This window comes from Boleophthalmus pectinirostris, unplaced genomic scaffold (genome assembly GCF_026225935.1).
Source record: "Boleophthalmus pectinirostris isolate CB_2022bp ecotype Guang Dong unplaced genomic scaffold, ASM2622593v1 HiC_scaffold_2, whole genome shotgun sequence".
In the NCBI taxonomy this organism is placed as follows: Eukaryota; Metazoa; Chordata; class Actinopteri; order Gobiiformes; family Gobiidae; genus Boleophthalmus; species Boleophthalmus pectinirostris.
Window position 1 is genome coordinate 943659 of NW_026571152.1, and position 12525 is coordinate 956183.

The following is a 12525-nucleotide window of genomic DNA, read 5'->3' on the forward strand; positions in this document are numbered from 1 at the left end:
TTGAGCTTTGGCGATGTAGACAAACTTAGGGTACACTCACACTAAGACTTTAAAACTGTGCCCAAGCACAGATTGCCCCTAAAGCACCATACGATTGTACAGTGTGAACACAATCGATTAGAGGAGGTGGACCAAAGCAGAGCACAGAGCTCATGTACACACACACACACACACACACACACGCACACACACGCGCACACACACACACACACACGCACACACACACGCGCACGCACGCGCGCACACACGCGCACGCACGCGCGCACACACACGTACACACGCACACAGACGCACGCGCGCACACACACGCACGCGCACACACACGCACGCGCGCACACACACACACACACACACACACACACGCACACACGACTTTACTATAAAGATCCCAGTCAGGTGCACTGATATTCCTCATATGAGGGGAACAGTGAATAAAGTTTGCTCTAAACACACAGTGAATCTGCGCTCACCTTCTATAAGGACTGTGACAGACAGAAGTTTAGCTGCCTCTCATCTGTCCTCACTGCTCCACAGTTTTTATATTATATTATCTCCATAAACTCACAGAGGAGAAGCACATATCATAAAAGGACTCACATCTGCCTCACCATTTAATAGATATTTCTGCCACAGGACTTTTTTTCTCCATTAAAAGCGTTAGCACATGTAAACAAACAGCGCCGTATGATGATGTCATCAGCTGTGGCCTGGTTTGGTTGTGCAACATAGAACCATGGATCTATTAAAATAACTGGATACAGTATTGCTGCTTGTAGCTGCCTCCAGTTGACGTAGTGTCACTCACTGGAACTTCAGCAGAAAAAGTCCCGTGGGCCGAGACAAGATTTTTATCATAGAGGCAATATAATCACAAACTGCTCGTGTTCGTCTGACAGGTCACCTACAGCTTTCAAAATTATCGGATTTGTTGGCGATTTTTACCTATTTTTAGATCATAAACTTTTTCTCGCTCAAAATCCTTGAGTTGTCTTAAAAAAACGCTTTATAATCGTTAGCTTCGGCTACGCACTGCTCCGCTCTAGTTCCTCTCGCTCTGATTGGTCAAAGCGATCACGTGATACACGAGCCCGCGCTCTGTGCTTGTGGTCGCATGCATTCGCGTGTGCCCGTGGGAGAAAAGAGCACTACTGCGCATGCTCGGTCGGCCCACGGCCACCGGAAGTACCTAGCCATGCTAGGCTAAGCTGGGATCATGCGCCATTAAGCTCAGCCCATTGACTTGAATGGACGGCCATTTTGGAACCTGGGGGCTTGGGTAGAACCCACAGCAATTATCCTTGAGCACAGCACAGTTTTAAAGTCCTAGTGTGAGTGTGTGAGCCCTAATAATAAAGAGTTACTCAAACATGTGTGAATGAAACAAAACACAACTCCAGGTCTGGGTCATTCTAAGATAAGTTAAAGCTCACAAGACTCCAGTGACAGATTTCACTTTGTTGCTGTGGTATAAGAGCATTAAACAACTTGGAGCCATTATGCAGTTTTAATGCACTTTGTGGTTCCATGGCAGCGGCGTGTTTGGCTGCTTTTGTGGCTGCCTGACTCACACACTCAGCAGATTTTGAAACTGTTTGTTATTTGAGCTCAGTTTGTAACATGCTGTCATGGGATTATAACCAGCTCAGAAGTGCAGCCTGTGCAGCTCGAAGGACACAAGTAAACACTGTTGGATTGAGTGAAATGTGCTGTTTGTTTTCCCCATATCCATGGAGAACATGCAAGAGGCCAGTTAGGGAGCCAACTGTGAACTTTTAAGATGCTCCAGGTTTTTACCTCATATGTGGCAGCAAATGTAGCAGAAGAACTCCAGAAGAAACACTTGAGGAAATGAACCATTTCATCACTGGCCGAGACACCAGAGCGGCATAAGAGTGAGGCCTTTCCTGTTGTGTTCACTGGCGCCCCCTGCAGGCTGCTGTGATGCTGCAGGACTCAGAGGAGGGACACTTTCTGCTCTTCCTCTCCTCAAACTGCCCTGACACAGATCTGCTGACCCTCCCTGACCAGTCCTCCTGTTAAACTGATCTGAGACCTTTGACTGAGACACAAAGGACAATGAGACACACTCAGTGGAAATGTTGCATCAACTGCAACATTTTGCGGCAGCAAAACTTGAATTTCCCTCTGGATTAATAAAGCATCTATCTGTTGGTCTTTAACTTTGATCACTTAGGTAATATTATTAGTGTTAAAAATGTCAACTATTCGTTCAATACATGAATCTGGGGCCACACATTCTTCAACCCAACATGTATGTAGATGGTGGGCAGCCTACAGAACTAACGTTAGCAGTTCTATCATGTCTTACTTTTTGAAGATCTCCTCAAACAGAGTGCTGGAGAGAGCTCTGTGGCATTTGAACTCCTCCAGGTAAACAAAGTCCCCCTTCAAGACCACTCTCTGGAACAAGACCTCTGCCCAGTCTGGACTGTAGCTGTACGCCTCCGACAGCACAAACACCTGTGTGCACATACAAAACAAAAAATCATAAAAACTAAACAAAACTAAACATATGTGTACTAACTGGTATGGAGACTCACTGGATTATTTGAAGTGTGTTATTAACAACTATCAGTCACAGTTACAAACCCCTTATCCAAGGGTGTCTGTAGCTCAGACCTCAAAAGACATAACTGTACATAAACTGTACATAAACTTTACTCATATTCTGGGACATAGGTAAATAGTCCTGTAGTTTACTAAGGATGGACAAGGCTGCAGTCTTGATTTGTCTCTTTCTTTCTGCCATTACAGGTTTCATAAGATAAGAATGCAACTTTAAATTTTAAATATATCACATGAAGTCCGCATTTTTTAAGTACTGAAGCCTCAAATGCAGAGCAATACAGAAGCACTCAAACATGCATGTATCAATGTAAATATAACTTTGAATAAGCTATTGATGAGGGAACACCCCTGAACATGATTCAGAGTTCAAAATGTGCAGAATATGTCGTCTTTAAGTTCTGTACAGATCTTGTTCTCATTGCATCACTAGGCCTTTGGTTTACTCTGTTTGCTGTGAGAATAAGAAGAGTGCACCTGGTAGCAGCGAGGCAGTGACACCGCTGCACTCAGAAATTCTGCGGGCTTCAGGTTGATGATTTTCAAATCTGGTCCCTGTTTAATGAAGTGAAGCTGCAGAGCCACAAGTTTAGCCATTTTCACACAGCGAGTGGCCTGACGAACACACGAGTCCTGGAGACACGACAGAACATGTGAGAAACACAACACACAGCCGTTATATCAGCAATTCATTTAACCCCCGACAGGTCTGGGAATAGTTTGAATCATTTCAGATTTTAGTCCACAAAATTACCACGATAGAAGCTGAAAAGAGGGGCAGGAATTTGATCATTTTGGACCAATACTGAGATTAAAGGCTCTGTACTTGACAATGTGAAAAACAGAAGTAACATCCTAACTATGCACCACAATGAGTTTATGAGCCCTTTTCACAGCTGACAGCACATTACTTCCTTTTTGTTGATGATTTAAACACTTTCTTAAGAGGTACAGCGTCTCATAAGAGCTGCTTTTACAACAGACCTGTGTGGGGGAAAATTATTCTTAATATTAATCTACTTTAGGCCCAGTTTAGGACCATTTTAATGATTAGCTCTTTGAATATTTTGGACATATCTGACCTTAGCGTAACTTTCTGCAGCATCCTTCAGTAACCCCTGAACCTTCTCCAATGAAGTCTTCAAATCTGGAGTCACAACTGGCAACACAAGCAAACACATACCATTACTTTATATTCAATTTTGATTTGATTTATTTGACCAACTAAAGAGATGTTTAGCTTGTTTTGTGCCTGACCCCAGTCCTGGCTCTCGATCATCTTGAGCAGAGTCCTAGCGGCCATCTCGTGGTTCTCTCCGATCTCTCGTCTCATGCTGAAACACAGCGCCACCATGTTGTGCTTCTCACTGTCGCCCGGGAGACAGCGCTTCAGGTAATCCAGCAGGGCCGTCTTCAGGCTCGAGCTCTGAACACGGACACAGAGTTTGAACTCAATAATACAAACAAGTTTAAGACACAACAAAAACATGCACAATAAGAAGTCGTTGAAGAAGGAATCGATACTGACAAAATGACAAATAAATGACACTTTTTCTCAATAGTTCAAGAGCACTTCTCCGTATCAGAACTACAATAGTAGAACACCACATGGTAATGTTAAAGACTTCTACAGGTATTGTGATGATAAAGGTTGGTGGTTAGATTAGCTTCAAACAATGAACCTGCCGATGGGCAAGACACTTCAACCAGGTCACAACTAACAACCATTTTGTTAACCAGGTCATGTAGGCGATATTGTTTTGATTCACTGATTTGTTATTTAGATCATGAAAGGCCACTGAATATTCTGTAGTATTCTGAGCCAGATGAAAGTAAAGTGACTTTGCTTGACGTTATCCTGATGGGACATATTTAGAGACAAACGTGTCTTTTCACCCTCACCTGCCCTCTGTCCGTGTCCATCTTCTTCCTCAGTAACATCTCAAAGCGGTGGTTCTGGTGCAGCAGGTCAAAGATGTAAGTCATCTCATTGTAGCGGCCGATTCCTGTCAGCAGACGCACCTACAACACGTAAACAAGACATACAAGACGCGAAATGGTATAAACATGAAAACAACAAGTTTTGACAGTACAGTTAGTAATTCCATACTACAATTAATATCTATTGAGCATTCAAACTTTTTTTTAGTGTACTTTCCACAAGGAAAGTTACACAGTGCACCTTTAAGATACAACTGAATTAAAGTGATTACTGTAGTGTATGCTTCTAGACCTCTCCAGTACACTGTAGTACTCCCCTGGTGCGAGGTGAGTGTGTGTGCTGTAGTATCTGTCCCTAGACCTCACCAATAGGCCGTAGTGCTCCCCTGGTGCGAGGTGGGAGTGGCTGAGGTGGCGCGCCGCTTGCAGCACACGGACGATCCCCTCCATGTGACAGGTCAGACTGAAGCAGTCGTGAGCCACGATCAGAAGCTCCACAACTGCAGCAGATAAAGCCAAGAGAGTGAACAACAGCACAGTCTGAACAAATCATAAACTCTCCTGCACACGGAGACAGTTTCCAAAACAAGACAAGAGGCTTTCAGAGGAACAAGAGACTTTAGAAGTTTACCTTGAAATCAAGCACATGAACACTGAAGTCATCTTTGATATTGTACATACTGTGTACATTCTGTGCTGCCTGTTGGAGCAGCACCTTGTCTGTTTTATGTCAGGGACCAAAAGCATCATTATGTGGGAGTCTAAAGGGGATCCTTCGCATCTGCTCATGTATTTATTTTTATTGTCCCCTGCATGTGACCCATCCAAACAGTCATTAATAGCAGCCTTGTTACTGGTGTTGTGCCTGTGTTCTGTAAAGAAGCTGTTATTGAAGAAACCTGGTCTGGGCACATCAGTTCTCCAACTATAGGCCTATATCTAAACTCCATTTTCTGGCCACAATCCTGGAGAAATCTGTCCTCCTGCAGCTCCAGTCATTACTAGAAGCACATTGCACTTTTGACATCTTCCAATCAGTTTATAAGGTTCTACACAGTACAGACTCTGCACTTTTAAAGGCTTTTAATGACCTGTTTTTAGTGACTGATTCTGATGATTCTGCCATTTTAGTGCTTTTAGACTTGACGGCTGCTTTTAACACAGTTGACCATGCAACTCCTTTAAATCATTTGGAAAACTGTTTATGTGAGGGGGACCGGAAGTCTTACCACAGTGGGAGGAGCTACTCCGTCAGACAGGGTTCAATTCTTGCGCCTGTTCTTTTTGCTCTGTACATACCATTCAATATCACTTCTATGCAGACGACACCAAATTTATCTGCCACTTTTCAAACTTGCTTCTGCCCCTGACACCTCTCCTTCAGTGTCTTAGAAAGGTCAGGATTGGTTGGCCCACAACTTTTTAAGTCTTAATGAGGGCAAAACTGAGGTCATTGTGTTTGGTAATACTGACCCCTCACTGACCTCGGCCCACTGAAACAGCACGTGAAACAGACATCATTGTCACTATGTACAGTGATATTGAACACGGTTGTAAAATCTTCTCTCTGACCGGCCCCAACGCTCTGGAACGGTCTGCCCTCACACGCCCCCACAGTGGAGAGTTTTCAGGCTCGTCTTAAAACCCACTTTTATTTTCTGGCTTTAGCACTGCGTGAGTTATGTGGTCCTCTGTGTCTTTTATTTATTTTACTGTTTACTACTATTTTATGATTTTTATGGTTTTTGCTTTTATTTGCTTTTATTGTTTTTATTGTTTTAGGAATGGTATGACCACATTTTAGCAATTTACCTTTTGTTGTCTTAATTTTTTTATCGCTGTGCAGCACTTTGGAAACGGCTTTGTTTGTGAAATGTGCTATAGAAATAAAGTGGATTTGGATCTTTCAGTGCTGCTAACTAAGGGAACATTGCAGAAATACTGGGCGACTGGTAAGACTTATTCAGGGTGTTTAGTGAAAATCCATTTTGTGTTTAGAAGAGGACTCACTGCAGTTAAGGTCTCTGAGGGGGACAGAGGTGACGTGCTCCAGGAGCTTGGTTCCCACCAGGTTTGGGTCTTCACACAGTTTGAGGAGCTGCATCAGAGAGTCCCGCCCCTCTGATGGACGGAACACCTGACGTTCTGAAACATAAGATGAAAAAGTGAGAGAAAATAAACAGGAGGGTATTCATTTTTTGAAGGCATCTCTAAAGGGAAAGTGTTTATGCATAGCTGCTCTAAACATAAAAAAACACTGAATAAAGATTATAGGGGACAATACTGACAAAAACACATATTACAATATTGAATGAACAATGTTGGGAAGGTTACTTTTAAAATGTATTCCCTACAGATTACAGATTACATACCCCAAAATGTAGTTTGTAACGTAATCCATTAAATTACTTAAAACTGAGTAACGTAATCTGAATACTTTGGATTACTTGATTTGCTGTAGAGAAGCAAAGATGAGGATATCGTAACATAAGATATTTTGCCTGCAAAAAGAAAATAAAAAGCCCAGACTTTCCTTAACCGTAATAAAAATATTATTGATAGAAGAGGAGGAGACCCAGCATGGTTTAGTCCTGTTTTAGTCCTATTTTAGACCTGGTTTAGACCTGGTTTAGATCTGCTTTTAGTCCTGTTTTAGTCCTGTTTTAGTCCTGGTTAAGACCTGGTTTTAGTCCTGGATTTAGACCTGGTTTAGACCTGGTTGAGATATACTTTAGACCTGGTTTAGTTTCCGGGAATGAGCGGAATTACCGAGGGAAAAAAAAAGGATACAGCCCAAAATGTGAAAACAAGAAAATACCGCCCTGTAATCCATTTATTTCAACAAAGTAACTGTAATCCAATTACCACTCACTGAAACAGTAACTGTAACTGAATACAGTTACTCATAATTTGTACTCTGATTACGTAACTCCGGTACATGTAATCTGTTACTCCCCAACACTGTGAATGAATGTGCTCACTGGGCAAGATTCACAGTGTTTTGTGTGGTTTTGTTTGAGTCTGCAGAAATCCACAATGTTGTTTGTTGCCTCAATTCATTTTGAATTTTATAACTGCACCTTATTTAGCCAAAATAAAGCATGAAGAAAGACTTCATTCATAATAATTCAATTGTTTACTAAAAATAATTCAGGTTTAGTAAGTAGGAGGTTTTAGTAGTTGGGATGAACATATTAAATAAGTATCTTGAGTTCTTAATAAACTATTTGTTCGTTTTGAGTCCGTTTTGTCTGTACTTTATTAAGGTGTAGTGTAACCTGTTTTTGAACAGTTATATTAAGCATTTCTGTCCTGTCAATTGTGCCCATCTTAACTCCAGCCTACACATCTTTGTAAAGCACAGTTAAAGCTTGTATTTTTGGCTGGCCAGAGACCACTCTTACTTGTATTGATTTGGTTCTGTCCCTTCTCTTACCAGGCTGTAGCTCTTGTGTGGAGGTGAGCAGTGAGTTGACCAGAGCGGTGGACACGAGCTGGGCCACCTCCTCAGAGGACAGTCCCTGAGCTCTGATAAAAGCTTGTGCTCTTCTGAAACGCTCAGGCTGCTCACAAACCAACAGCTTCTCCAGGACACACAAAGGGTCCTCACTGCACACCTGAGCAAAGGAACACTGCAGCTCCTACACACACACGCACACGCACACGCACACACATACACATACACACACAGTAAACATCATTGTATCAGATCTATTCATTAGTCAGGCATGTTAAAGAACACATACACTTTTGTTTAATATATTGTTCACATTTGTCCTTTTGTAGACTTGGTTTGGACCTGCTCTGTTTAGTCCATCTTTCCATATTTATTCATAGTTTAGAAGCAATTAAACTGAGTTGGTAAATGAAAACTGAGTTGATCTAACAAACAACAGCTGCTAGCCATTAAGTTGGATACTGACTGATTGGTTTGATCACTGCAATAATCAGCATGAGTTTGGAAAGTGAAATTCAAAGAAGCTCTTCTGGTTTACATGCATAGATTGTATATATAAGTGGACATAGCTAACACGGTCAAAAAAATCCTATTCATAACAAAGAGGCTGCCTCCAGATTGGCTCCTGTCATCGTGAGCATCCCAAGCCTCATCTGAGCGTCGCTGAACTCTGTGGGTGACTAGTCCACTTCTTTTATACAGTCTGATTATACATGTGAGGTTGGGGGCAGGTTACAGGAGTTAGAGTAGAAGTAACAGCAGTAGTACTTGTACCTTTGAGAGCTGATAGAGGCTGAGCACTTGTTTGCAGTAGTTGTTGCCATGGCGACTCTGATTGATGAGTTTATGAAGCTGAACAGAAACTTCATCTTCAGGAAGAGAAAAAACCACAAAGGAGGAGAGACTGCTGAAGGAGGCCGCTGGAAACAGAGAGTTACACTATTATTATTCTGCTTTTTACTGACCAGAATCATAAGAAATAAACAGAGTGGAAAAGTCAAAACAGTCACATGTACACAACACAGAATTATACATTACCATCATTTTATGTGGCACATTTTAAATAAGCATTAAACACAATGGGGAATGATGACATATTTATGAACATAAAAATCTTCTTTCTTTCCCAGAAATTGTGCTCAGTGATATAAGTGTACTTATTTTTTCAGTACGCCTTCACAAAACCTGAAAATTCTCACTTCCCCATAGAGTACAATCTCATTTCCAGGGGGAGTTCTTGTCCCAGATTAAATTAGTTTTGGGATTAATCCAAAAACCACATCTTAAATATGGGAGCATTAACATTTGAGAAAAGACAGAACTAATATAAGCTTCCAATGCATTTAAGAAATATATTTGTAGAAGTCTAAACTGCTAGGTTAGCTGTTTTTATATACATAAAAGTGACTGTGGGGTTTGCTGAGGACATTACATTACTTGATTGCAGCCTTTATAATTTGCCAATTGTGACCATTTATATTGGAATTGTAATGAATAATGCATTGGATTTTAAGAGCGCCTTTAAGACACCCAGGCTGTTTTATATTCAATTAGATTTTGATGCATGCAAGTTTACTTTAGTACTTTTTGACATCATAAGATCCATGTTTCCCACTCACAGCTGGGTATCCTGCTTCTTGTCCCTGTCCAACTCTCTGTCTCTGTGTCCTCCTCGTCTCTCTGCTCGGGCTGGATCTCTCCTGTGGCCAGAGCTCTGCAGCGAAGCACCAGCCACACGTCTCTATGGAACAAAGTGAAGTATCTGCAGACTCTGCTAGCCTCATGGATACTGCCTTGGTCCAGTAACTGCCCCACCAGAGTGCTCAGAACATGCCCCTCCTCTGCGCTCAGGTCAGGGGGGCAGGAGGGGGCGCCACTGGGGTCTGAAGACAAGACAGTGAGGAAGATACATGCTTTATGTGTTTGTTTACTCTAGTCAGTTATGGAGGCGCTGCACCAGATTTTTACAGTCTTAAAAACAGAAATAACTCAGTTGAAACAGTTTGCAGTGGTCCAAAGATATTCCTCAATTACCTTATGCATTCAGAGCATTCAAATTATTCACAAACCCAAATGAGAACAGAGTTTACGGTGACTTTAAAGTAAGTAACATTCAGCATGCTAACAATGCACTTCCTGCTTTTCAAAAAACAAAATACTGTAACAGTGTAAAAAGACCTCTTGAGGTCCAAATGAGACACCTTTATATCATCCAGGAAGCAGGAAGTGTGCTGTTAGAATACTAGTTACTTGAAGCATTCCCATGACAGAATCACTCTTATAAACTCATTGCCGTGAATGAGGTTTGACTTTGGACCACAGCAAAATGATCTAAATGAACTACCGTATTTTCCGGGCTATTAGGCGCTCTGGATTATAAAATGCACTGTCATTAAATGGTCTATTTTCGAACTTTTCTCAAGAATAAACCACACTGGACTTTAAACAAAACACAACAGTGTGATGGGTGAGTGGTTTTGTTTGTTTGGCGCGTTCACGGTGACTCTGGGCTTTGTTCAGTTGTGGCGTGTAGGGAGGGTGCTGTCTGGGACGCTGGATTGTCGGCGTGTTCAGTGACTCAGTTGCTCAGTTGTGTCTAGAAGTGGCACATTTAACTCGCTTTTTCGTCAGCGTGGAGTGATGAGTGTGTCTGTGGGTGTGTTTCACTATGCGGTCGCTGTCTGCTCCGTGTGTGTTTGTGTGCGCTGCAGGTGGTGCGGCTTTGTAGTTTACTGAAGTCGTGCTGGGACACCCGAGTGGATTCGTGTATAGGGCGCTCTGTATTACGGGGGCACACAATCGTTTTTTGATGTGGTTGGAGCGCGACTAATAGCCAAGAAAATACGGTAGTTCTGTTTTTTTCTCTTTTTAGAACTCCGGCATGGCACCTTTAATTGTAATATTTTTGCATGTGTATTCACCTGCGTTAGGGAGCCCGTCCAGACTGAGATACGCTGCTGTATTTAGACTTGTAATATTAGAGAAAGAAAAGTCCTTCATGAGAGCTCCATACGTGCTGAGTTCAGAAGAGACGCTCTGTGGCACATTAAAAACACTCTCTCTCTCAATTGCATTGGTCAACAGTTCTTGTCTGACTTTGTTCAACCACAGCTCCTTCTCCAGATCCTCCAGTCTGGAAATGGGAACAGGGTGAATTTGAGAGAACCAATAAGAAGCCAGTGCAATCAGGAGACACTTTTCTTGAATATCTAAAAGCTGAGATTGGTCGTCTTGAGGGGTCGTGGACGGGTCAAAGTTCAGAGTTTGTGAGAGGAGGAAGTGTGCGGCGGCTTCAGGGTCGGTGCTGTCGGTTTGAAGCTGGTCGTGACTTTTCTTCCAGAAGTTCACTCGAGTTTCCAAACGTTTCCATTGACGCTTTTGCCTGACAGAGCTCACCTCCTGCTCAAGCTGCAAATAAAGACAAAAGTGTTTAGTACACGTAATCTGACCCCGCAGGCCTGACCTACTTTTGACAATGACAACTAACTTTTCATATGCATCATTTAACATTAATGGTTTCTACAGTGCAAACACATGCAATCTTATTATGCAATATGTAATAACCGTGGACATTTCCACTAGCGCTGCAACTAACAATTATTTTGAAAGTCCACTAGTCAGCAATTATTCATTATTAATTCATTCTTATTATTAATTGGTTACTCAACCAATTATGTATACTGCACTTTTATGTTTTTAAATGCAATATGGTGAGGGAAGGCTGAATATTTACAAGTTTAATGTATCATTAATGAAATAAAAAAAAAGTTATAATACCACTGTCTTTGTTATAAAAGCGAGTACAACTGGGATTGATTATTCTGATAAGTGTGGCAGCCCTATTTACTAATTACTATTAACTATGAATTAACCACATGCTTTTTATCACGTGGACATGTGTTTCATCATGAAAAGGTCCATTCTGAACAAATGCACTGGAGGCAGTAATAATGACCTGAATGAATCTGTTTACTATGAAAGTGGAGTGTGTGTGAGTGATGGTGGTGGTCGGAGGGGCTGACTGGCAGTTACGTTTCCATTAGTCTGCCCCAGGGCAGCTGTGGCTACAACAGTAGCTTACACCACCGGGTATGGAGTGAATGAATAATGCTCTGTAAAGTGTCTTTGTGATGTGTCTGTGAAAAGTGGTATATAAATAAAACTTCCTTAGTTCGAGTGAATGTGTTGCATGTGATTAACCGCACTAACTGTACCTGGCTGAGCAGCAGCCTGTGCACAGGGAGCCCTGCGAGCTGGGACACCTGTCTGGCCTGAGAATAGCGCCCCCTGGACTGCAGAGCGTCGACTATGGCCTGTAGTTCCTCCTGCTGGTCAGAGGGGGATGTGCACTGCAGCAGTCGTGGAGAGAGGGTCACGTCTGAGCCCTGTAACAGCTGACTCAACTGACTGAGCTTCCTGAAGTCTAGACCTGTGGACACAGAGTATATGTTCAAACAAACATCTTATGCTTATATTTGCAATATTGATCTAAAATGGCTTATAATAGAAAGATAGGATAGAAAACAGAAACAGGTCTATTG

At 42.1% G+C, this 12525-nt stretch overlaps 1 protein-coding gene across 2 annotated transcripts in view; it reads right to left on the bottom strand.

The window, feature by feature from the left end:
- The window catches only part of spg11 (SPG11 vesicle trafficking associated, spatacsin), a 41567-nt gene that overhangs the window by 793 nt on the left and 28249 nt on the right, over positions 1-12525 (bottom strand). Inside the window, exons 30-42 of one of the 2 annotated variants that reach the window (XR_008632380.1) lie at positions 12199-12413; positions 10906-11392; positions 9604-9867; positions 8759-8904; positions 7964-8168; positions 6538-6672; positions 4894-5027; positions 4489-4608; positions 3844-4012; positions 3669-3745; positions 3064-3219; positions 2330-2481; positions 1795-2059 (exon numbers count right to left, since the gene is read on the bottom strand). Coding sequence is in view for 1 of the 2 variants with exons in the window: in XM_020919140.2 (XP_020774799.2) it covers positions 2330-2481; positions 3064-3219; positions 3669-3745; positions 3844-4012; positions 4489-4608; positions 4894-5027; positions 6538-6672; positions 7964-8168; positions 8759-8904; positions 9604-9867; positions 10906-11392; positions 12199-12413 (2260 nt within the window). In the remaining variant the exon portion in view is untranslated. The remainder of the gene's footprint in view (positions 1-1794; positions 2060-2329; positions 2482-3063; positions 3220-3668; positions 3746-3843; positions 4013-4488; positions 4609-4893; positions 5028-6537; positions 6673-7963; positions 8169-8758; positions 8905-9603; positions 9868-10905; positions 11393-12198; positions 12414-12525) is intronic. The other variant, XM_020919140.2, reaches the window with a different exon arrangement.